The 26,111-nt window shown below is 44.9% G+C and overlaps 1 protein-coding gene across 1 annotated transcript in view; it reads right to left on the bottom strand.

Annotated features, from left to right (window-relative positions):
- Positions 1-26,111, bottom strand: part of LOC126473691 (uncharacterized) — a 1,039,677-nt gene that overhangs the window by 27,447 nt on the left and 986,119 nt on the right. Inside the window, exons 7-8 of the mRNA XM_050100967.1 lie at positions 21,518-24,845; positions 17,648-18,274 (exon numbers count right to left, since the gene is read on the bottom strand). Coding sequence (XP_049956924.1) covers positions 17,648-18,274; positions 21,518-24,845 — 3,955 coding nt within the window. The remainder of the gene's footprint in view (positions 1-17,647; positions 18,275-21,517; positions 24,846-26,111) is intronic.

Below are 26,111 nucleotides of genomic sequence, written 5' to 3'. Positions count from 1 at the left end.
TACGACGTGCGATATACGCTACTGGCCATTAAAATTGCTACACCAAGAAGAAATGCAGATGATAAACGGGTATTCATTGGACAAATATATTATACTAGAACTGACATGTGATTACATTTTCACGCAATTTGGGTGCATAGATCCTGAGAAATCAGTACGCAGAACAACCACCTCTGCTCTGGCCGTAATAACGGCCTTGATACTCCTGGGTATTGAGACAAACAGAGCTTGGATGGCGTGTACAGGTACAGCTGCCCATGCAGCTTCATCACGATACCACAGTTCATCAAGAGTAGAGACTGGCGTATTGTGACGAGCCAGTTGCTCGACCACCATTGACCAGACGTTTTCAGTTGGTGAGAGATCTGGAGAATGTGGTGGCCAGGGCAGCAGTCGAACATTTTCTGTATCCAACATGCGGTCGTGCATTATCCTACTAAAATGTAGGGTTTCGCAGGGATCGAATGCAGGGTAGAGCCACGGGTCGTAACACATCTGAAATGTAACGTCCATTGTTCAAAATGCCGTCAATGCGAACAAGAGGTGACCGAGACGCCGGGTGATACGCCAGTATGGCGATGACGAATACACGCTTTCGATGTGCGTTCACCGCGATGTCGCCGAACACGGATGTGACCATCATGATGCTGTAAACATAACCTGGATTCATCCGAAAAAATGACATTTTGCGATTCGTGCACCCAGGTTCGTCGTTGAGTACACCATCGCATGCTCTCCTGTCTGTGATGCAGCGTCAAGGGTAACCGCAGCCATGGCCTCTGAGCTGATAGTCCATGCTGCTGCAAACGTCGTCGAACAGTTCGTGCAGATGGTTGTTGCCTTGCAAACGTCCCCATCTGTTGACTCAGGGATCGAGACGTGGCTGCACGATCCGTTGCAGCCATGCGGATAAGATGCCTGTCATCTCGACTGCTAGTGATACGAGGCCGTTGGGATCCAGCACGGCGTTCCGTATTACCCTCCTGAACCCACCGATTCCATATTCTGCTTACAGTCATTGGATCTCGACCAACGCGAGCAGCAATGTCGCGATACGATAAACCGCAATCGCGATAGGCTACAATCCGACCTTTATCAAAGTCGGAAACGTGATGGTAAGAATTTCTCCTTCTTATACGAGGCATCACAACTACGTTTCACCAGGCAACGCCGGTCAACTGCTGTTTGTGTATGAGAAATCGGTTGGAAACTTTCCTCATGTCAGCACGTTGTAGGTGTCGCCACCGGCGCCAAGCTTGTGTGAATGCTCTGAAAAGCTAATCATTTGCATATCACAGCATCTTCTTCCTGGCGGTTAAATTTCCCGTCTGTAGCACGTTATCTTCGTGGTGTAGCAATTTTAATGGCCAGTAGTGTAGTTGTCTTCGTAAGGTTCCTGTGCGCAATGATTTTAAACCATCCTGCTTTTAGCAGTGGAAATATCGTGCAGGAAAATTCAATGGTCTCTGCGGCTGGAGAACTAAAAATATATCTTCTAATTACGTCTGAGTTTTTAAGATTTCGCTCTTTAACTGTCCACAAAAACAATAATCATGTGGAGACATGTAAGTGATCAACTTGGCAAGAGCCGTTTTGAGAATGGCAACTGTTGAGAATGGAGCACATGTTCGGATAATGTTTTTTCTTCAAAATGATTCATGCTAGTTCTTCTTTAAGAATGGTTATTTCTTCCGGAAATGCCCTACGTAGATAAGGAAGGATGTTTATCCTAAAGTTCTTTGGTTTTTTTCTTTATCGTACAGTCTTAAAGCTTTGTTCTCATATTGGCTCTGAGCACTATGGACTTAACATCTGAGGTAATCAGTCCCCTAGAACTTAGAACTAATTAAACCTAACTAACCTAAGGACATCACACACATCCTTGCCCGAGGCAGGATTCTAACCTGTGACCGTAGCGGTCGCGCAGTTTCAGACTGAAGCGCCCAGAACCGCTGGGCCACACCGGCCGGCGTTCTCATATTGCTTCTCTGCTTATTTCCCCAGGAAATGAGACTTTGGCATTATTAGGTTACTGAATACCGTTATAAAAACTGGAAAAAATTTCTTAGAAGCATACTGACAGAGTAAGAACAGTTTTCATGACATTTTCGGCTTTGAAAAAAGTTGCTCTTAATAAAACTATAATGGAATGATACTGTTGATGTAAATTTGAACTTACACCCAGAAATGAATGAAAAACTGAATCATTTCACTCTTTATCGAGTATGGTAACAAAGTTGGCTATATCACTGTGTTCCTTCATCATATGGATGATTCATTAGAAATATGTAAAAACCAAGAGGCTGTAGTGAGTGCTCATGCAATGTTCAGCGAGTTTGTATTGTTATGGGTGAGCACGGAAACGAAAGAAAGACAGAAGTAAGTCATCTCGAATGTGGCCAAGGAGCGTCCTAGTACTACGGTTACCGTTTGTCTATTATTGCTTTCAAAAACATATTCCATCGGTGCCTGAAGCTACAATGATTTCGGACGCACATTCGTATTAAAGCCTTCTACCGGTTGTAAGGGTACTTAGTAGGTAAAGCTTTATGTCCGGAAATATTCCGTTTGGATGTAAAATTAGTTTGAAGATCGGATCACTTTCAAATTGGATTCCGATTCACGGTACTCATGTAGTCAATAAGCTCCGACTTTTGTGCTCTACAGGAGCCCATGGCATGGCCTATGTTTCGAGTACGGTACTGGTTGTCGGGTTCTCTTTCACGTGACGAAGGACGTCGTTTTTATTAAAGTCGAGAGTGCGGCGCATGGAAGATTTGAAAGTGATCCGATCGACAAACTTATTTTATGTCCAAACGTTACATCACACTACATATGTTTCTCATCAAAATTTTATCTACTAAGTCCCCTCTACAAACTTTAGAAACCTGCAACAGGAATTATGAAACACCGTGCTTATACCGTAGCTTATGGATTGCCGAGACGTAGTTGCTGGTGGTGGTTGTAATTAATGCCCAATACAAATTAGGTAACTTTTCGTTTTATGTAATCTCACAGATAGAGAGCTCTGTCAGATTGCTAGACAACTTAATAAAAATTTCTTGTAGTCCTGCGAAGACGACTTGAGTATTTTGAGCATTTATGGTTGGTGATAACCCTGATGGAATGCGAGATCTATACCGCTTTCAAAGAAGTGTTCAACTTTGGCCTTCATGACGTATCTGAGTTCATGTATGATACAGGCAGAGACTCAGTAGAGGTTGTGAACTTAGGTAATATTTACAAGAATGAAAGAGATTTTTTGTCAGTGCACAACTACTACACAGAGAGCTAGATTACTTAGCGGCTGTCGGAAATTCTTAGTAGCAGAAGCTGGAACCGATCGGGTAGAAACACCTCTGGACTTTAGACAGATGATTTTAGGTTACCAGAAGATTGCTCTCTCTTTTGTTTCCGACCTAATGATGATACAGCTATCTTTAAGAAATATTTAGAGTCTCTTCTTGTATTTAGATTGCGAGGGGTCGCATTTCTGAACAGAGAACGTTCCTATTAGGTACGTCACTCTCACATTGCTATGGGCATAGATTTTGTCTCTTCACGACGCTTCGCTAGTACAACATGGCCTTATTGACTTGTCAAAACGTCATTTTACATAAAGGTTTAGGTCGACATATACAGAACTGTTATCTGTTTGTCAAGACAAGGTCTGACTTTTGACTGACAGCTGCTTGTAAGGTATTCATTGGTTGGCAGTCATAAGTGCTGTGTGTGCTACTTGCAACGACTGGTGTCGCTGTTTCTGCCAGCACATATGGCGTGCAAATGTGTTGCCTGTCGGTTGTACAATAGACTGTTGTATCTCTGTGTGCAGGGGAGTGTTCTACCTGCAGAATAGTGTACATAGGAACATATAAAGTTTCCTGGTCGATGTTTCAATCTGGCGGCCGATTTTAGAATCATATGAAGAAATTCGCACTGGAGAATGCCATAAACAGTTTCGGTCTTTTTTTTACCGTTTTTGTTGTTACGAGATGTCTGGACGAAATGTGTGGGCGGATAAGCAATACTTCGTCAACTGTGCGCCACCTGTACCTTGAACGGAAAATACAAATGAACTGAGTTTCTTCAACGACTTTAACAATTTTCTCTGTATCGAATATGGAAGTTTGTGTTAGTTGCGAATAGCTTCTACTTCAAAACGTTTCAATTTGTAACTGGTTCTCGATCATTCTTCTTCTTGATTTGATTTCACTTACTGCTTATTGCTATTTAATTTAGTAGTAACGTAACGCATGGACTGTTAAATGCAGTAGTGACAAGATTTTCTCGATTGCAGCACTTTTTAATTTGAATCGAATATTTATTTCTAGGTAAATGACCGTTCGTACTTTGAGACAGTTTTCCACATTTGGAAAAACCTTGCTTTTCCGGAGTACTTTTTGTAGTTTCAGAAAAAGATTGGAGCCCACATAAAGTGAAGGCTGTCATTGCAAAATGGAAGACACAGATGCAACTAGGGAGCGTTTTGCGAGGAAATTTAAACAATCAGTAGGCAGGACTACGCCGACTAGAACCATAACACGGTCTATGTAGAACGACAACGCGAATACCGTGAACAACTAGTGCCACCACGCTACCAAAGACCCTCGTCAGAAGTATCGATAGTGAATATAAAACACTAACAGATGAGCAAGCAGCATTAACTCAGTCCTCCTGTTCTTTGGCCAGGGAGAGAGAAGGATGACAAACAGAATTTAAGCAAAAACCTTCGTCTTAATAGTCACTTGCTAATTTAGTCTCGATTACTTCCTTATTAACACTACCCCAAGAGCTGGAGTGCACCCAGAAATTCAGTGTTTTTGTATCCCATAGGACGACCGATAACAAAGCAATGTTGTCCAATAGCAGATTTTCCTGACTGTTGTAACCGTGTGTGACGCTTAATACACTAAGCTTTATACACTGACGCCCACTGTCCTGACGGTCTGAGCAACGTAGGACATGTCACAACTGCAAGGGATACGGTAGACACCCATCTTAAGAAAACCAAAATCGTCCTTTGCAGACCCTAAAAGGGCCCTAATCTTAGATAGTTATCGAAAACAGCACGTCACTCCGTGTTTCCTCAGAATACGACCAGTCCTGTTGGAAATTCTTCCTTTGCAAAGCAAAAAGCCCGTATACTTGGAGGCCACCTCGTTATTATAATCGCTCACTCGGCTCGTCGGTCGACAACGCAGCGAGCGTCTGATCTGTCTTTTCACTATAACCATTCTGGCAAAAGGTGACTTCGAGGTGGGCTAATACACACTAATTCAGCAGACAAACTTTCAGAGCCTGAGATGACGTGAACCCTGTGCAGCAAGATAGGAAGTACCCCCGCATGCTCATCCGGATGCTGAAAACTGCCAGTCTGAAGATACAAATTGGTAGGAGCTGGCTTCCTATAAATGGCATCTTCCAGTGGCCCATCAGCCTCCCTCCTAACCAAGATCCACTTCCATAGTGAAGCGAATATTCGTGTGGACTGAATTCAGGTGTTCTAAGGAGCTGTTTAAATTAGCACTTCCATGATGCCAAATAATAAAATAATCGTCTATGTATCTAAAGAGGCATGCAGGTTTCAGTGCCGCTGACCCCAGTTCCATAAAAATTTGCCAGTAACAGGGGACAAAGGCCTCCTCATCGTGACTCCATCTGGCTGCACGAAGGTTTACCAACACTCGTTCTTCACGCACACTATTTGTCACTTGAACATGAAAGAGGAAACTGGTAGTAGTGCTACTCAAAGTACTCCTCACCACACATAATAATGTGGCATGCAGAGTACATATTTAGGTGTAGACGAAGACATGGCGGCATCCAGCGGAGAGGGGGAGGGCGATTGTCCCTTTCCCCTCTCTACCCTAGAAAAAAATTATCTCCACAAACCGAATTCGAATCCTGTCTCGCCATATCTACATCTACATGACTGCTCTGCAGTTCACAATTAAGTGTGTGACAGAAGGTTCTCCGAATCTCCTTCATATTCCTTCTCTATCGTACTACTATCTAACAGCGCGTGAGAAAAATGCACTGTTATATCTCTACGAGCTCTGATTTCTGTAATTTTATTTCGATGATCATTTCTACCTACGCAGGTTAGTTTCAATAAAACATTTTCGTATGAGAGGAGGAAGTTGGTGATGGAAATTTCGTGAAAAGATCTCGCCGCAACGAAAAACGTATTTGTTTTACTGACTGCTACTCCAACTCGCTTATCATGCCCGTGACACAGTTCCCTTATTTCTTTGCACGTTTTCGTATCCTCCATCAACCCAGTCTGGTAAGGATACCACACCGTACAGTACTGCTCCATCAGAGGAACAAACAAACGTAATGTACGCAGTCTCTTTAGTAGATCTGTTGCATGTCTTGTTCCGTAGGTTCAAATTGAGGAGCAAATGTCCAAGGCAATAGAATGTATCAGCACATGAAATTACAACATAAAAGTAATAACAGGTAAAATAAAATGTTTACGAATAAAAAAATAAAAAAAACCAACAAGCCATAAGTTTAAGTAAACGCAATCAACAATATAACACAGTGATCAGCTTAATTTTTCAAGGAACTCATCGACAGAATAGAAACAGTGGTCCATAAGGAAACTCTTCAGTTAAGTTTTGAAACCGCATGGATTACTGCTAAGATTTTTGAATTCTTGTGGTAGCTTATTGAAAGTGGATGCAGCAGTATACTGCACGCCTTTCTGCACAAGAGTCAAGGAAGTGCGCTCCAAATGCGGATTGGATTTTTCCCTGGTATTAACTGAATGAAAGCTGCTAATTCTTGGGAATAAGCTGATATTGTTAACAAGAAACGACAGTAAGGAACATATATATTGAGAAGCCAATGTCAGAATATCCAGACTACTGAACAGGGGTCTACAAGAGGTTCGCGAACTTACACCACTCACTGCTCTAACCGCCCGTTTCTGAGCCAAAAATATCCTCGGAGAGTAGGAAGAGTTACCCCAAAATACACTCCTGGAAATGGAAAAAAGAACACATTGACACCGGTGTGTCAGACCCACCATACTAGCTCCGGACACTGCGAGAGGGCTGTACAAGCAATGATCACACGCACGGCACAGCGGACACACCAGGAACCGCGGTGTTGGCCGTCGAATGGCGCTAGCTGCACAGCATTTGTGCACCGCCGCCGTCAGTGTCAGCCAGTTTGCCGTGGCATACGGAGCTCCATCGCAGTCTTTAACACTGGTAGCATGCCGCGACAGCGTGGACGTGAACCGTATGTGCAGTTGACGGACTTTGAGCGAGGGCGTATAGTGGGCATGCGGGAGGCCGGGTGGACGTACCGCCGAATTGCTCAACACGTGGGGCGTGAGGTCTCCACAGTACATCGATGTTGTCGCCAGTGGTCGGCGGAAGGTGCACGTGCCCGTCGACCTGGGACCGGACCGCAGCGACGCACGGATGCACGCCAAGACCGTAGGATCCTACGCAGTGCCGTAGGGGACCGCACCGCCACTTCAAATTAGGGACACTGTTGCTCCTGGGGTATCGGCGAGAACCATTCGCAACCGTCTCCATGAAGCTGGGCTACGGTCCCGCACACCGTTAGGCCGTCTTCCGCTCACGCCCCAACATCGTGCAGCCCGCCTCCAGTGGTGTCGCGACAGGCGTGGATGGAGCGACGAATGGAGACGTGTCGTCTTCAGCGATGAGAGTCGCTTCTGCCTTGGTGCCAATGATGGTCGTATGCGTGTTTGGCGCCGTGCAGGTGAGCGCCACAATCAGGACTGCATACGACCGAGGCACACAGGGCCAACACCCGGCATCATGGTGTGGGGAGCGATCTCCTACACTGGCCGTACACCACTGGTGATCGTCGAGGGGACACTGAATAGTGCACGGTACATCCAAACCGTCATCGAACCCATCGTTCTACCATTCCTAGACCGGCAAGGGAACTTGCTGTTCCAACAGGACGATGCACGTCCGCATGTATCCCGTGCCACCCAATGTGCTCTAGAAGGTGTAAGTCAACTACCCTGGCCAGCAAGATCTCCGGATCTGTCCCCCATTGAGCATGTTTGGGACTGGATGAAGCGTCGTCTCACGCGGTCTGCACGTCCAGCACGAACGCTGGTCCAACTGAGGCGCCAGGTGGAAATGGCATGGCAAGCCGTTCCACAGGACTACATCCAGCATCTCTACGATCGTCTCCATGGGAGAATAGCAGCCTGCATTGCTGCGAAAGGTGGATATACACTGTACTAGTGCCGACATTGTGCATGCTCTGTTGCCTGTGTCTATGTGCCTGTGGTTCTGTCAGTGTGATCATGTGATGTATCTGACCCCAGGAATGTTTCAATATAGTTTCCCCTTCCTGGGACAATGAATTCACGGTGTTCTTATTTCAATTTCCAGGAGTGTATAATAACATTGGTCATAAGCGAATGAAATGAGCAAAGTAGACCACTTTTCGGGTCGAACTATCACTTACTTCAGATACTGTTTGAATAGTAAAAATGGCAGCATTAAATCTTTGAACAAGATCCTGAACGTGGACTTTCCACGGCCATTTGCTAGCTATCTGAACATCTAGAAATTTGAACTGTTCAGTTTCACAAATCATATGCCAATTCTGTGAAATTGAAACGTCGGGTTTTGTTACATTGTGTGTTAGAAACCGTAAAACTGAGTCTTACTGTGATTTAGCGTTAGTTTATTTTCTACAAGCCATGAACTTAAATCTTGAACTGTACTATTCAAAACAGTGCCAACGTTGCATACAACATCCCCAAGCTAGTGTCATCAGCAAACAGAAATATTTTATAATCACCTGTAATACTAGAGAGCCTATCATTTATATAAATAAGGAACAAGAGTGACTCCAGACCTAATTCCTTGGGCTCCTCCTATTTAACCATGCCCCACTCAGACCGCACATTATAGCAATGCTCAGAAAATGATTATTAAATACTGCACATATATCTGATTTATCAGTAACAGAAACATTTTTACAACGTATGACTATATGTCGTCGACCTTGTGCTGCTCGTCAGACACTTCCTTCACGATTGACCATATGGTTTTAATTTTATTCTGTGAATTAGCTATTCTGTTTGTGTACCATATACTTTTTGCCTTCGTAATAACATTTTTAAACACCTTGTAATACTGTTTGTAACGGGCTACTGTAGCTCGATTTTGAGTACTTCTTACATTTTGATATAATTCCCACTTTGTTCTGCATGATATTCTTATCCCACTACTCAGCCACCTAGGTTGACCTTTTACTGCTAGTGCCCTGTTTAGAATGTTCTAACGGAAAGCATCTTTCTAAGAACACAAGAAATGTATTAAGGAAAGCATTGTGTTTGTCATCTATGTTATCGGCACTATAAACATCCTGCCACTCTTGTCCCTTAACGAGGTTTAAAAAACTCTATTGTCGTTAGATTAGCTCCTCTCCATAATTTGTAATTATATATAACATTTGTTTGAGTATAAAAACATTTTAGTGTTAAAATTTTTGCATCATTGTCTGAAAGGCCATTCACACTTTAACTAACAGAATGCCCATCTAGTAATGAAGAATGAATAAAAATATTGTCTATGGCTGTACTACTGTTCCCCTACACCCTGGTTGGAAAAAACACAAGCTGCATCAGATCATATGAGTTTAGGAGATCTTCCAGCATCCTTTTTCTTGCACAATAACATACAAAATTAATACCGAAGTCACCACATACAACCAAATTTTGGTACTTCCTATAAACTGAACAAAGAACCCTTCTAGCTTGAGCAGAAATGATCTGAAGTCAGAATTAGGGGACCTATAAATAACAACAGTTAGAAGTTTAGTTTTGCGAAATTCAACTGTACCCACTCAGTATTCAAATACTTGTTCACTACAGTGCCATGACACGTCAATAGACTCAAATTGAATGCTGTTTTTTACGCACATCACCACTCTCCCACACTGAAACACTATGAAAACCAGCCAGCTAATCTATATCCTGGTGAAGAAAGTCTCTGAATTCTCAAATTATTTAAGTGGTGCTCCGATATACCAGTAATTTCAGAGGCAACATCTATATGCAGTTCACTAACTTTATCTCTAATACCTCTTATACACTGCAGCGCTAAAGAAACTGGTATAGGCATGCCTATTCAAATACAGATATATTTAACCAGGTAAATACGGCGCTGCGGTCGGCAACGCCTATATAAGGCGACAAGTGTCTATCGCAGTTGTTAGATCGTTTAATGCTGATACAATGACAGGTTATCAAGATTTAAGTGACTTTGAACGTGGTGTTATAGTCGGAACACGAGCGACGGGAGACAGTATCTCCGAGGTAGCGATGAAGTGGAGATTTTTCCGTATGACCATTTCACGAGTGTACCGTGAATATCAGGAATCCGCTAAAACATCAAATCTCCGACATCGCTGCGGCTGCAAAAAGATCCTGCAAGAAAGGGACCAACGAAGACAGAAGAGAATCGTTCAACGTGACAGAAGTGCGACCCTTCCGCAAATTGCTGCAGATTTCAATGCTGGGCCATCAACAAATGTTAGCGTGTGAACCATTCAACGAAGCATCATCGATAAGGGCTTTTGGGGCCGAAAACCCATTCGTGCACCCTTGATGACTGCACGACACTAGCGGTTCTGGCGCTACAGTCCGGAACCGCGGGACTGCTACGGTCGCAGGTTCGAATCCTGCCTCGGGCATGGGTGTGTGTGATGTCCTTAGGTTAGTTAGGTTTAAGTAGTTCTAAGTTCTAGGGGACTTATGACCAAAGATGTTGAGTCCCATAGTGCTCAGAGCCATTTGAACCATTTGAACTGCACGACACAATGCTTTACGTCTCGCCAGGACCCGTCAACATCGACATTGGACTATTGATGACTGGAAACATGTTTCGTGGTCAGACGAGTCTCGTTTCAAATTGTATCGAGTGGATGGATGTGTGCGGGTGTGGGGACAACCTCATGAATCCATGGACCCTGCATGTCAGCAGGGGACTGTTCAAGCTGGTGGAGGCTCTGTAATGGTGTGGGATGCGTGCAGTCGGAGTGTTATGGGACCCCTGATACGTCTAGGTATAACTCTGACAGGTGACACGTACGTAAGCATCCTGTCTGATCACCTGCATCCATTCATGTCCATTGTGCATTCTGAGAGTTAACAAGCATTTCGCTCTCATTTTAATATATGGCCGAAAGAGTTAGCCTTTAGGAACTGTGAAACGAACACTGTTGTCCAAGACCGTGTGCCACAAACAGCGCAGATTCGCCGCGGGATGGGGAAATTCACAGGCGTCTATTGTGCTGAATGAGGCCTAGGCGCTGTAGCGTGCGAGTGAGACAAACGAGATCCTACGTCATAGGGAAACCCCATAGAAGACCTTTGTGGCCAGGGAGACGTAGCAGTGTTAAAGATGGCGGACCTAAGCTCTGTCATAAAGGGAAACATTTATGAAAACTATTTAATTCTGTAGTAATTCATAGAATGAAGATAGTAATTTTAATCTACCATCCTTCATAAATTTTCATGGTGATCCCAATAAAACTTGAATATTGATCATATCTATAAAAGTTTAGGATTTACTGTTAAAGTGAAATTAGCAAATTTTGCAACAAAGACCTGAACGCAAAAATCTGAACTCGTTAGTCGATCTTAACGATCGACATTTCAAATAGAAGCGCTTCCTTAAAATGACAAATGTTGTAAATATCAACTTTGTAGCTTTATTTGTTTAAAAGATATAGAAATTTAAATTATCAGTATTTTCAGTTAAGCATCAGATTATCATTTCCTCCACACAAAACACATTTAATGATGACAGCACGACACCTTATTGAATCATTAGGTAATAGAATATTTGTTGTAAAGTTTAGTGTATAATAGTTACTTTTGTTCTTTAAATATTTAGCAGAAAGCACGTTGGTGCAAGGTTACTGGCCGTGCCATTCAAAGATAAGAAGGAAATTATATTGGTTTTATGTAAAAGAATTTAACGTTTATTATGTAATGGATATTATTGTTACTTTATTTAGAACGTGAAAGTGGCCAAGCTTTAATTATTTATATATGTTAAAATGTAAAATAATGTAGAATGAGCTATAGATAATCAGATGGACGGCTTCAGGAAAGGAATCTGCACTAGTCAGTCGAGCGACGATATTCGGCGCACGGGAAACGCGGCGGGGACGGCCAAAGGGACGGTGCTGGTGCAGACGCGAAAGCGGACAGGACAGGACTGGTCTAGACACCAAAGGGTACAGTGCTGGTAGAGACGCGAAAGCGGACGGTCGGTCCTTATGTAGCTAGGGAGTGAAACGATTTAGAAAATTTCGCGTTGTGTGGTATAGCAGGACTTAGGCTCTGAGCGGTGAGCAGCCGCGCGCCTGGTGTGAACTCGTTTAACTTTTCGAGTAGTTAACGAGGTGGAGTAATGGACTTTTAATTCGCGATGAGATTGTGAATGATCGAACTGTGTCAAATGGATATGCACTCGAGTGTAACAGTAATTCTAAATACGACCACTTTCGCTATTTGTTTGCTTTCCGAATAAACATTACTCTAACCAAATCGCAACTGTGTGGCCTGCATCATTTATGGGTCGTTAATTTAGTTCCTGATATTATTATTACTGTCATTATATGTTATATTAACTTTGTATTTCGCAAATTTGACATCATCCAGACAATTTAACGAAAGGGTCACAAGTGTCTAATTTAGGGCGTGTAATGAGACATGTGCCGTTCAACCGCTAGACTAGTTTGAGCCAAGACATTTCGACGAAGAGGAACCGCATGTGGGCCCGAACGTCTTTGGGATGTTAGCTCGCAATTCCGACGGTCTTGGGCAATTCCACCAGGTCAGTGCGACATCCCACACGTCCAGAATTGCTACAGAGTGGCTCCAGGAACATACTTCTGAGTTTAAACACTTCTGCTGGCCACCAAACTCCCCAGACATGAACATTATTTAGCATATCTGGGATGCCTTGCAACGTGCTGTTCAGGAGAGATCTCCACCTTCTCGTACTATTACGGATTTATGGACAGCTCTGCAGGATTCATGGTGTCAGTTTCCTCCAGCCCTAGATCAGACATTAGTCGAGTCTATGCCACGTCGTGATGCGGCACTTCTTCGTGCTCACGGCGGCCCCAAACGATATTAGGCACCTGTATCAGTTTCTTTGGCTCCTCAGTATAGTTAGATGAAATATGCTAATTCCTTCACTACATGGGTACCTGATCTCCTTTGAAGGTGATTCCTTTTTTAGAGAGACTTATTTTAAGCAGGGATACCTATCAGGGGACTTCAATCTATATATAAAAAAAAAAAAAAACTTGCAGCTCTAACACCAACTACTACAGGAATTTTTCCATGAGTCATCCCACCACCGCCCACTACACTCTCACCTATAAGCTTTACCAGCCTCCCCTTACCATACTTACTGAGGTGCACGCCATGGTTAGTGAAATCCGATCTACTGGTAGACTCAATTGGCACCACGGCAATGTGAGCCATGCTCTCTGCCACCATTGCCGTCTCCAGCTCCATGTTAACACGCGTAACAGCAACATTAAGACGAGGCCGATAATGACGCAGAAATATTTGCACGAAGTACACATTTGTGTCACCAGTTTGAGTAACTATCCTTTCAAGGTCACCACCTACATCTTATCTCCGGTCCCTTTCACCCTGCTCATCCTATCTAGTTCCTGATTTGCGTTTTGGAACTGCATCTGAAGGGCGCAGATCTTACGCTCCTCCTCCTTTATCAACTTATTTCCATCAGTATAACGCAGTCTTTGGTTTGCCTTCCCCACAACGTTAACTATGTGATTGTTTGAATTAAGTTCTTCGTAATTGCAATTCCTAGGTATTAAGTTGAACTGACACCTCTAGATTTGAGTGATTTACCGTGTAACAGAAATTTCACGGATTTTTTTTTTAGTACTCATGTGCATGATCTTACAGTTTTCCTTATTCAGAGACAGTTGTCATTTATCGCACCATACGGATATCGTGTCTAAGTCATTTTGCAATTGATTTTGATCTTCCGATGACTGTACTACACAGTAAATGATAGCATCACCTTCGACTACTAATAGGGCTGCTCGGATTATCTCCTAAATTGTAATATAGATTAAGAACAACAAAGGGACTGTAACACTTCCTTGGGGAACGTCAGATATTTTCTCGATGATTTCCCGTCAGTTACTACGGACTGCGACCTTTCTGACAGGAACTCACAAATTCAGGCGCACAAATGAAGCGATACTCTATACGTACGCCATTTGATTTTAAGCCGCTAACGAGGAACGGTATCAAAAGCCTTTTGGAAATCTAGAAATATGGAATTAATCTTAGATTCTCCGTCGATAGCACTCATTACTACGTGAGAATAAAGAGCTAGTTATGTTTCACAAGAACGATATTTTCTGAATCCGTGCTGACTATTTCGTAATAAATCGTTTTGTTCGAGGTAATTCACAATGTTCGAACGCAATATATGTTCCAAAATCCTATTATAAAACGACGTGAGTGGTATGGGTCTGTAATTCAGAAGATCACTCCTATTTCCTTTCTCGAATATTGGTGTGACTTTTGCAAGTTTCCAATCTTCAGCTACTGCTACATATGGAGTTCTACATCTACATGAATACCTCACTAGCCACCAAGCGGCGTGTGGCAGAGGGCACAATTCGCGCCAAAGTCATATTCCCCCCCCCCCCCCCCCCCCCTCTGTTCCACTCGCGGATCGCACGAGGGAAAAACGACTGTCTGAACATCCTTAGTACGAGCTCTAATTTCCCTTGTCTTTGAATGGTGATCATTGCGCGATTTGAAAGTTGGTAGTAATAATATATGCTCTACATCCTCGGCGAAGATCGGATTTCGGGATTTAGTGAGCAGGCCCTTCCGTTTAGCGTGTCGTCTATCTGCAAGTGTATCACACTTCAAACTTTCTATGAGATTTGTAACGCTCTCGCGATGGCTAAATGTACCAGTCACGAATCTTGCCGCTCTTCTTTGAACCTTTTCAATCTCTTCTATGAGACCCCACTGGTAAGGGTCCCATACAGACGAACAATACTCCAAGACTGGACGAACTAATGTATTGTAAGCAATTTCCTTTGTTGAAGGACTGCATCGCTACAGGATTCTACCAATAAACCACAATCAAGAAGAGCTCGCCTTGCCCGTTACTTGTGTAATCTGATCATTCTATTTGAGATCATTTCGAATAGTCACACCCAGATACTTAACGGATGTTGCCGCTTTCAAAGACTGGGCATTTATTTTGTACTCGTACATTAATGGGGATTTTCGCCTTGTTATACGCAGTAGGTTACACTTACTAATATTGAGAGATAACTGCCAGTCATTACGCCACGCATTTATTTTCTGCAAATCCTCATTGATTTGTTCACAACTTTTGTGTGATAGGCTACTACTTTTCTGTAGACTACAACATCATCGGCAAACAGTCTAATGCCGCTGTCAATACCATCAACCAGATCGTTTATGTAAATCGTAAGAAGCAGCGGACCTATTACGCTGCCCTGGGGCACATCTGAAGTTACGCTTGTTTTAGTTGAAGTCACCCCATTCAGGACGACATACTGCTCTCCATTATTGTATTAACATACTTTGAAAGGAATCAAACTGGACTGGAGGCCTTGCCTTTATTAAGTCAATTAAGCTGCTTCGTTACATGAAAGGTATGTACTTGTACTCGTCTACTCTGGTGAAAGAATTTCGGGAAACTGTTTAGTAACTCCACTTTAGTGATGCTGTCTTTAGTAATGTCTAGGTACAGATTGTGTCTTGCCACTGGTGTACGGCCACGATCTTTTTGGATTTTCTGCCAGATGTCGAGATACAGGCAGACGGATCAGTGTTGTATCAGTTTGAAGAGATCCGGACCACGTAATGGATACTGAATAATAGCAAGAGTACGCGGAAACATTTGTCGTGATCTCAAGTGTTGTTGTTGTTGTGGTCTTCAGTGCTGAGACTGGTTTTATGCAGCTCTCCATGCTACTCTATCCTGTGCAAGCTTTTACATCTCCCAGTACCTACTGCAATCTACATCCTTCTGAATCTGCTTAGTGTATTCATCTCTTGGTCTCCCTCTACGATTTTTACCCTCCACGCTCCCCTCCAATACTAAATTGGTGATCCCTTGATGCCTCAGAACATGTCTTACCAACCGATCCCTTCTTCTAGTCAAGTTGTGCTACAAACTTCTCATCTCCCCAATCCTATTCAATACCTCCTCATTAGTTATGTGATCTACCCATCTAATCTTCAGCATTCTTCTGTAGCACCACATTTCGAAAGCTTCTATTCTCTTCTTGTCCAAACTATTTATCGTCCATGTTTCACTTCCATACATGGCTACATTCCATACAAATACTTTCAGAAATGACTTCCTGACACTTAAATCTCGATGTTAACAAATTTCTCTTTTTCGGAAACGGTTTCCTTGCCATTGCCAGTCTACATTTTATATCCTCTGTATTTCGACCATCATCAGTTATTTTGCTTCCCAAATAGCAAAACTCCTTTACTACTGTAAGTGTCTCATTTCCTAATCTAATTCCCTCGGCATCACCCGACTTAATTCGACTACATTCCATTATCCTCGTTTTGCTTTTGTTGATGTTCATCTTATATCCTCCCTTGAAGACGCTATCCATTCCGTTCAACTGATCTTCCAAGTCCTTTGCTGTCTCTGACAGAATTACAATGTCATCGGCAAACCTCAAAGTTTTTATTTCTTCCACCTACCCCGAATTTTTCTTTTGTTGCCTTCACTGCTTGCTCAATATACAGACTGAATAACATCGGGGAAAGGCTACAACCCTGTCTCACTAGCTTCCCAACCACTGCTTCCCTTTCATGTCCCTCGACTCTTATAATAGCCCTCTAGTTTCTGTACAAATTGTAAATAGCCTATCGCTCCGTGTGTTTTACCCCTACCACCTTCAGAATTTGAAAGAGAGTGTTCCTGTCAACATTGTCAAAAGCTTTGTCTAAGTCTACAAATGCTAGAAACATAGGTTTGCCTTTCCTTAATCTTTCTTCTAAGATAAGTCGTAGGGTCAGTATTGCCTCACGTGTTCCAATATTTCAACGGAATCCAAACCGATCTTCCCCGAGGTCGGCTTCTACTAGTTTTTCTATTCGTCTGTAAAGAATTCGTGTTCGTATTTTGCAGCCGTGACTTATTGAACTGATAGTTCGGTAATTTTCACACCTGTCAACACCTGCTATCTTTGGGATTGGAATTATTATATTCATCTCAAGTGTAATTCGTCATAATGTGAGCTGCTTACAACCAACCGTCTCTCCACCCCCTCCCCCTGCCAATAGCTCAGATCGTGAGTACAATTTTGTATGTAGATCTAGACTGGGGGTTAAACATACTAAAAACAGCCATACGTCTATTGCTATTTCTCCTGAATGATGGAAATTATGCAGAAACCACATGAGAACAAACCTTCTAGGTTAACTCTGAGTAAACTATACATGCCAACAGTTGTATGGACAAGGAAGAGTTTGCCTCGTTGTCACTGCGCTGAGTAACAAGAGAGGAAATCGCGGCGCGGGGTTGTGGAATGTAATGAGAGTGGTAGGTACCTGTCTTGTACTTGTTCATGTTGCGGAAGGCGCGCACGCGGCTCCAGCTGCCGGACAGCTCGCTGGCGCGGTCCGAGTCGTCGCCGCCGGCGCTCATGTAGGAGCGCACCTCCTCGTCCGCACTGTCCTCGCTGGCCACGCCACTGTAGTACAGTTCCTTGAGCGCCGCCAGCTGGCTGCGGGTGCTGCCCGCGCCCTGCGCCTGCGCCCTCTGTCTCGCCACTGCCTCCTCTTCCGTCTTTTCCCCTCCACCGTCCTTGGCGCGCGGGCTGGCTTCGCCCTTCTCGCCCGGGGTGCAACTGGGGTTTCGTATCGTTTTCATTATCAACGACGGAGACTGCAAGACTTCTGTCTGCTGCTTCCGGCGGGTCCTCTCCGGTTTCACGGGAGGCCTTTTCGTTTCCACCGGCCTGCTCTCGCCTTCGGCTGTTCCGGGCGAGCCGAGATCGATCGTGATAGTCGTGGTCGTTTTCTTAAGCTCTTCTGCAGTCTTCCCGTCACTCTTCGAGGGGAAATTTTTTGGCAGTCGTTGCTGTTCTTGTTGCTGCTGCTGCTGCTTTCCTTGCTGGTCTGCCTTACTGATGCGTACCACGAGCCCTCTGTTTCTGCTTCCTTGTTCCTTCTCATCTGCAATGGATCATTTCGATAAAAATCTGCTCCACTTTCCAACATTTGTTCATTCAAGCTACAGCATTTGCCAGCAATTATTTTCATTCTCAGCGCATTCCAAATTCACTTTATACGCCAGCGAGCTGGCTTATGTTATTCGCACACAACTATGCGGGAAGCGAGTCGAAACTAAGTGTTGTTATACAAGCGTAGGTAGAAGGAGGTGGCGAAATGCCTCATGCAGACTTGTTTTCTGTACATGTTGAGAGACAGTCTCCATGCTTGTCACTTTTTTTCTCTCTTTGTCAGGTTTCGGAAAACAGGCATTAGGCTACGATACTGTTTACAAGTAGTCTCTTGAGGCGCAAGGAAAGAACAAAACTACGAAAAAAAAAACAAAGCACGTGGAAGGGTAGAGATTGAGAAAGTGGAAACGTTCTTCCGAAGAATTTTTCTGAGTTAACATATTTCAAAATTCCATGTCCATACAGCAGTGGCACAAACAGAATGGTGCCACAGCAGAAAAGTGTTGAAGAATCAATACTGATTATAGGATTTCGATACTTACCTGCTTCTGTTTTTAAAGGTAAATGACAGTGAAGATAAGAAAAGAAATTGTGCGTTAGATAGAAATCCAAGAGTAAAGGAACCATATTAGTAAAACGTAAGTTAAGAAAGCTTCTACTCTAAAAAACAATTACTTATGTAGTGGATTAATTAACTACAACTACTAGTAAGATTCTGTAATTTTTAGGGCGGATTAGTTCGACATGTTTTCTGGAAATTCGAAAACAATATTCGAAACGCTTTCCCAAAACAGAGATGAGGCCTCGGGAGTGGTGCGTTTATCTATTACTCAGCCGTTTTTAAGTCGAAAATCAGTATAAACGTTGTCCTTACGCCCGATCACTATCGTCAAAAACGTTATAAAAGTTCATCTTTATTCCCTGTTTCTAGAAAACCCATAGGGAGTGGATTACTTACGTGTATAATATTGCTATAACCTATTAGAAAATATATGACTCCAATCGAAACTAGTCCTCAAATCAAGGTTTATGCAACGTAGTCTATCACCAATTTTATGAAGGTGTGTTATCTGTCGCAAAGCTTCCGAATATTGACGGAATAACTTTTTTTTGCAATTATTTTTATAAACATGCTTCACAGGACGGCCCCGCGACATATGATTTTGGTCTCTGCTCTATTCCTACCGTTCCAGGGTATCATTCTTAAGATTGTTTTACGTATGTCTTTTCTTATTTAGCACTGAGCTAAATCGAAACAAAGGACCGAGGAAGGGAAAAAAGTCCTGAACTGAGTCTGAGGCAAGCGAATTCTTGAACAGCGCGCTTCTACCCAGTCATCAAAGCAGGTCTGGTCTTGTCAAATATACAATATTTTGTGTTCATAATGCTATGATGATATCTGAATATTTTGTAATGAAGTTCTCTAGTAAGCTTTCTATAGTGCATAATATGTCGACTGTTGTTGATATGTCTTTAGCATGAGAAAAATTTCTTTTAAAAACTGCGAAAATTCAATGAAAATCTCGCGGAACCTCTTCAGCCCTAGTGCAGCAAAACGATTGCCCCCTTTTTATAGGCTAACAGCGTGGCTTCTATTCGACGAATCAGGCAATAAAAATGTCTTGTACTGCAAACAGTCGACGAGATAGGGGCAGCAATTCGCTGTGAAAACAGTATGAGATTCACTAACATAAACTAGTTACCCTCAGGTGACAAGAAAACGAAAAAATGCCATAAAAACAACAAACAATTTCAAGTTGTACATTTTCCGTGCTTACACACCTTTACAGTTTATGAATTTCCTGTAAAACATTTCCAGCTATAAGTTTGAGAAAAGAAGTAAGGAATAACAGCCTGCAAAGTCTCATAACGAAACAAATATTTTCTGTGCAAAGAAGTTTGAACTGATTGCAATCTTCCTAACAGATTCATCCGTCGTTGCGGACCAACAGTCGATCGTGGACCTCCGCCTGTTACAAGAAACGCTCTCCTGTTTGAATTCTGAGCCCAGGAAAGACAAAAAAGACTCAATTTCGAGTTCCGATACAAGATGAATATTTAACTATTCGGAGACAAAAACCATTTTGAATTTGAGACCGCCTTGTGGTGTCTTATAAAATAAATTTCAATCTTTCGGTTACTGTTACAAATAGCTTTCCTTAGGATTGGTGGTTTGGGTGTTTCATGACAGATTTGAATGTATTATTGGGTTTTCATATTGTTCCACTACAGGACATCTTGGCGACTTAGGTGATCTGTAGATGCATGAAATGGGAGGACAGAGTTCAAGAAGTTTACTAATTGAAGTGCAGCTTTCACAAACACACACGCACCCACGCACGCACGCACGCACGCACGCACGCACACACACACACACACACACACACACACACACACACACACACACACACACACAAAATAGAATCAGATTCTCACAGCTTCTTCACCTTTTTTTCCCGCCGTGACATAGTACTCTAGTCTACACCTATCCGCGGATTGACAATCCAACAGCTTCTTGTCGCTACAAATGTTAGTTGTGCAAAGGTGGAAAAAGTCGTATTCGTCAAATGTATGTGAATTCCATAAATCGTATTTTGTGTTTATATGGAATATAACTGTTTGCGAATGGAGACATCCCAGCGTTTGTTTAGACAAGTGTGTAAAACCGCCAGTAACAACACTCAGTCTGCCCAGTATAGCAGTCTAACAGTCGTTCAGGCTGTGCGCGGATTCGAACCGGTCTGCCCCAGTTCCCTGTATTGTAAAGTAATGCATCGCATGATAAAAGTTATGCACCGAGGCTGGACGATACTGCTCGTCCTAACTTCCGATCTCTCATTTCTCCAGCTTTACAATCAAGCAGTTCCCCCAATAAAGTACTTATTCCCGTCATTCACTGATCAGACGACCCCTGTCATATGTCAACTAGAGAAGTAGGACCCAGCAGCACATACATAGTCACAAGGACACACCAGAAGTAGTCTTCTGTATGTAACAGTGGCGAATTATTCGAGTCTATATTATTTTACATCCCTGAAGGAGCCATACATCAAGAAAATATTTACAGAATCGTATTTAGGAGCGATGTATCGAAATTATGCTATCACGTTGAGTGAAGTGTTATTTAAGCGTGTCGCGTGTTATTTTTAGGTTGTGAGTCTACGTATAGTCATGCGAATTAGCGTGGTTATTGGTGAAGGAGAGCATGCGTTTTATACAGCTTTGTTGAGCATACCTTCCGCCTCCTGCCTGGGCGACCAGGGAGCCTTAGAAGCACTCGTCTTCTCGTAGGCGCTCCCCGCCGACTTCTGGCCGGCAGTCTGCTGTTCGTCTGACGACCCAGGCTCGATGACAGTCGCTTCCCCGGCGCCGAAGTTGATCCTGGTAGAGAAGCCCTTGACCTCTCCAGAAACCTTCCTCATCTCCTCCACCTGTCTTATGCGCTCCGCCACGGTCCACGAAGACAGCTGCGCCCCGTCGGTAGCCGCCGGTCCTACAGTTACCTGTATCCCCTTGTCTTCCGTCTCCCTGCCGAAGCTCCTGGCCAGCGGCGGCGAAGAGCGCGACCGGGATTCGGCCTGCGTGGACGGGGAGAAGCTTTCGACGTCCGCCTTCTTGTGCGCAGGTCTCAGCAGTCGCAGCTGCCTCTGCAGCTCGTTCTCGCTTTCGCGGAAGTTGTGATCTACGCTCGAAATCGAAGCGACCTGTCTCTGTGGCTGCGGGACGTCAAAAGCGGTGGTACTCACTGACACCTGCGACCTCCACATTGCCGTCGTCGAACCTTGTTCACTGCTCTGAACAGGACGAAGTCTGACACCCCACTTCTCCTCCTGTTTCCCTTCTTCCGTCTCAGTCTTCGGTTTAAAGTCATCGTTTTCTCCCAAAAGGAAGGGTCGGGGCTTTCTATAGTTTTTAAGTATGCTCCTGGGCATGTTGTCCTTATCTGTGGACGCCTGCATCTGGAAGGCATCCGAATTCTCGCTGTCAAAACGAGGTGATTCGTTACCTTCAGTCTTTACTATTGCAGATATAGTTGCGTTGGCCTGCGTGAAGATGTGATCCTCTTTGTCAGCGTCGTGCTGGAAGTTAGCAGGAATGTGTGACTGGGAAATTTCTTTAGCTGGGGACGTGGTGGCAACTTTCGCATCGTTAGCTATATCGACATGTATCGTGTGGGTGACCTCTGAGACGGAACTGTCGTTGCCTCCTAGTAGCTTCTTCTCATAAGGAGAATCCCCGAAGCGAACCTGCGGGAGGTTGCTCTTATTGGGGTCTGAGGCCTGAAGGTTTGTTGTCGCTGTGTTATTCCTCTTTCGTCTCCGAAACATGTTGGTGGGCGGCGGTTTTTCATCCGTTTCCACGATATTGACTCGCCCGGAATCGGCCACAAAATGCACTTCTGTCTTACAGAACTCTACCTTTTTCTGTTTCTTGATGTTCATCTGGTTGGAAGAAAGTTCTTCGTCTTCTTCCTCGTTCCTCACGAAACCGTTCTGTACGAACGACACGTTTATACCGGCAGAAAACTGTCTTACTCCGTTTTGGAGAGTGGACTGACTCTGCTCCTTTCTGGAGACGCTTAGACTGTCAAACTTCTTTGCCAATTCGGAGGCAGAAATCCTCGTAAAGGCTTGCTCTGAGTTGTCGTTTTGAGACATATGGCTGAACGACATTATGTGATTCGTATCCCCTTTAACGTACCTCGGGTCGACTGCGATAGAATGCCTTTTCATCTCGCCTTCTTCTTGTTTCGCGCTTTTCCAGCTTTCAGTTTTGCGCCAAGGGGTCGGATCCAGCAGTGGCTGAGTACTGTCGGAACTGAAAGAATTGCGCTTGTCTATAAGTGAAGACAGGTCGTTGGGTTCTTTCTTTTTTATGTTTACAACGAAAGGTTTGTTACCTTCAGAACTGGACAAAGGTCTTTCTGATAACTTGCGATAGAACTGTTTCTTCTGCTCCACGTTGCTAAGCGCGTCGTTCTGAGCAGCAGAATCGTCACGGGTGATTGGAATCGTGATGGTAACTGGCTCAGAGAAACGGCGATGATTCGGCTTTTCATCGTCTGAGTTGTCGTAGGTGGATACGTTGTGCAGAGAGGAGTCTCCAGAATTCCTGTTGTTGAAGTCAACATTTCTCTGCTCGCACTTGCTGCCCAGTGTGACGACAGTGGTTCGGCCTCTCTGGTGAGCGCTATCATCGTCCTGCCTTTCCGACAGCACACTGTTTCTCTGCGTATCACTAGACTCTAACGAGATGCTGGCTTTGTTGATGGCTATGCTGTGACTTGCTCTCAGCGGAATCACGGGGATGTGCGAACTCGCTCCAGCTTTGGCGTGACTGTCTTCAGTTTTGGTCCTGGAGCCGACGAGGCGACCCCACGGCGTGACTGTTTCGGACGACCTGCATATGCCACTGTCCGTGGAAGATTCGACCTTACTCTTGTCTCTGAAGGGGGATCCGTAAAGCTGCGCCTCCCTGCCTTGTTCGTGCACCTGCTCGAAGCCGTAGGACTTCCGCCGGTTGTACCATTCCTCGGAGCGGCTCCCGCTGCTGCTGCTGGAGCGGTTCGAGGTCCTCGATTCGAGACTGCCGGTTCCCGGCACTGTCTTCCGCGCCCCACTCGCCGCGGCGTCCGTGCCGTACACGAAGGACCTGACGCGCGGCGACGGCCCGCAGTCTTCGCGCTTGTCCGGCTCCTCCGTGACGATACCGTCGTCGCGCTCTTCGGCGATGGCCGCGGATCTGGCGGAGTCTGCGGAAGCCTCGTCGGAGGGCGGAGATCCGAGCCGTCGCAGGCGCCCCCTGACCTCTTTGAGCTTCTCGACGGTCACGAAAGAATGCCGCTTGCCGGCCGCCTTGCCGGCGGCCTTGGAGCCGAGTCCCTCCTCCTCGGAGCTGGCCATCTGCTGCTGCTCTTGCCTGAGGTGGCCCGCCAGGCTGTCCACGTCCAGCGCGTCGTCGCCGCCGGCGCCGCCGTCCGCCAGCGTCCTGTTGACGGAGTCGGCGATGGTGGCGCCCCTGCGGAAGACGCTCTCGAGCGCCTCCAGCCCCCTGAGCGCGGAGCCGGACTTGAAGGCGGGCAGCTCCGGCCGCTCGAGCCGGGGAGAGCCGAGCGCCGCCTTGCCGGGGAACTGCAGCGAGCGCCGCACCCTGGCGTCCCGCCGCCAGTCGTCGCCCGAGCCGCCGCTGCTGCTGCCGACCTCTGCCGGGCCGTCTTCGTCGGGCGTGGCGCAGTGCAGGTCCTCCGTGGAGGAGCTCTTCTTGCGCGCGACGCCGCTGTGGCTGTGTCTGCGGCCCGACGCCGGCGACCTGTCGTGGTGCCCCCCGTCCTCGTCTTCGGAGCTCGTGGCGGTGGACGCCTCGATCCGCGGAGCCGCTACCTCGATCTCGAGGTCGTCGTCGTGGTCGCGATGCTCTTCCGAGATGGCCTCCGCCGCCGTCGCCTCCGACTTGCCGACGAGGCTGCGTGGCCGGGAAGGCGGCCGCCGTCCGCCGATGGAACCACTGCGACCGACGCTGGCCCTCGTCTTCTGGGGGCTCGAATCCAGCGGGTTCAGTGGTAGCTGCAAGCACACCAGTTGCCGTTAATTTGATTGTACCACCCGAAAGATGCATCGTGTAATGGTGTAAACGCATACAACTGAAAGTGCACAATACTAGAAACAAAAAGTACTTAGTAAACATAGTTTCACAAACGAGCTGATAATTGCGACCTCGTAGTTACCAGCCGCCACTGATTTCATTACGTGTGATTGTCATTCCAGCTAGGGAAAGGTAGCAACACTGCATTGCATTAAGAAAATTTATTGGAGAAACTTCGGCAGAAAGTGGGAGTCGGGACATGTTCCATCAGACTGGACGAAAGCAGTAATCACACCAATCTTTAAACATGGGAACAGAAAAGATTGTAACAGCTACAGAGGTACCTCTTTAATCAGCGTTGTGGGTAAAATCTTCTCAGGTATTGTTGAAAGGAAAGTGCGAGTATTAGTTGAGGACAAATTGGATGAAAATCAGTGTGGGTTTAGGCCTCTTAGAGGTTGTCAGGACCAGATCTTAACCTACGGCAAATAATGGAGAAGTGTTACGAGTGGAACAGGGAATTGTATCTATGCTTTACAGATCTAGAAAAGGCATATGACCGGGTTCCTAGGAGGAAGTTATTGTCTGTTCTACGAGATTATGGAATAGTAGGCAAACTTTTGCTAGCAATTAAAGGTCTTTACATAGATAGTCAGGCAGCAGTTAGAGTTGACGGTAAATTGAGTTCGTGGTTCAGAGTAGTTTCAGCGGTAAGACAAGGCTGCAACCTGTCTGCACTGTTGTTCATATTATTTATGGATCATATGTTGAAAACAATAGACTGGCTGGGTGAGATTAAGATATGTGAACACAAAATAAGCAGTCTCGCATATGCGGATGACTTAGTTGTCATGGCAGATTCGATTGAAAGTTTTCAAAGTAATATTTCAGAGCTAGATCACAAATGTATGGACTATGGTATGAAGATCAGCATCTCCAAAACGAAAGTAATGTCAGTGGGAAAGAGATATAAACGGATTGAGTGCCAAATAGGAGGAACAAAGTCAGAACAGGTGGACGGTTTCAAGTACTTAGGACGCATATTCTCACAGGATGGCAACGTAGTGAAAGAACTGGAAGCGAGGTGTAGCAAAGCTAATGCAGTGAGCGCTCAGCTACGATCTACTCTCTTCTGCAAGAAGGAAGTCAGTACCAAGACTAAGTTATCTGTGCACCGTTCAATCTTTCGACCAACTTTGTTGTATGGGAGCGAAAGCTGGGTGGATTCAAGTTACCTTATCAATAAG

Source organism: Schistocerca serialis, chromosome 1, assembly GCF_023864345.2.
Source record: "Schistocerca serialis cubense isolate TAMUIC-IGC-003099 chromosome 1, iqSchSeri2.2, whole genome shotgun sequence".
Taxonomy (NCBI): Eukaryota; Metazoa; Arthropoda; class Insecta; order Orthoptera; family Acrididae; genus Schistocerca; species Schistocerca serialis.
Note: the sequence above shows the minus strand (reverse complement) of the source record. Positions and strands in the feature narration are given on the sequence as shown.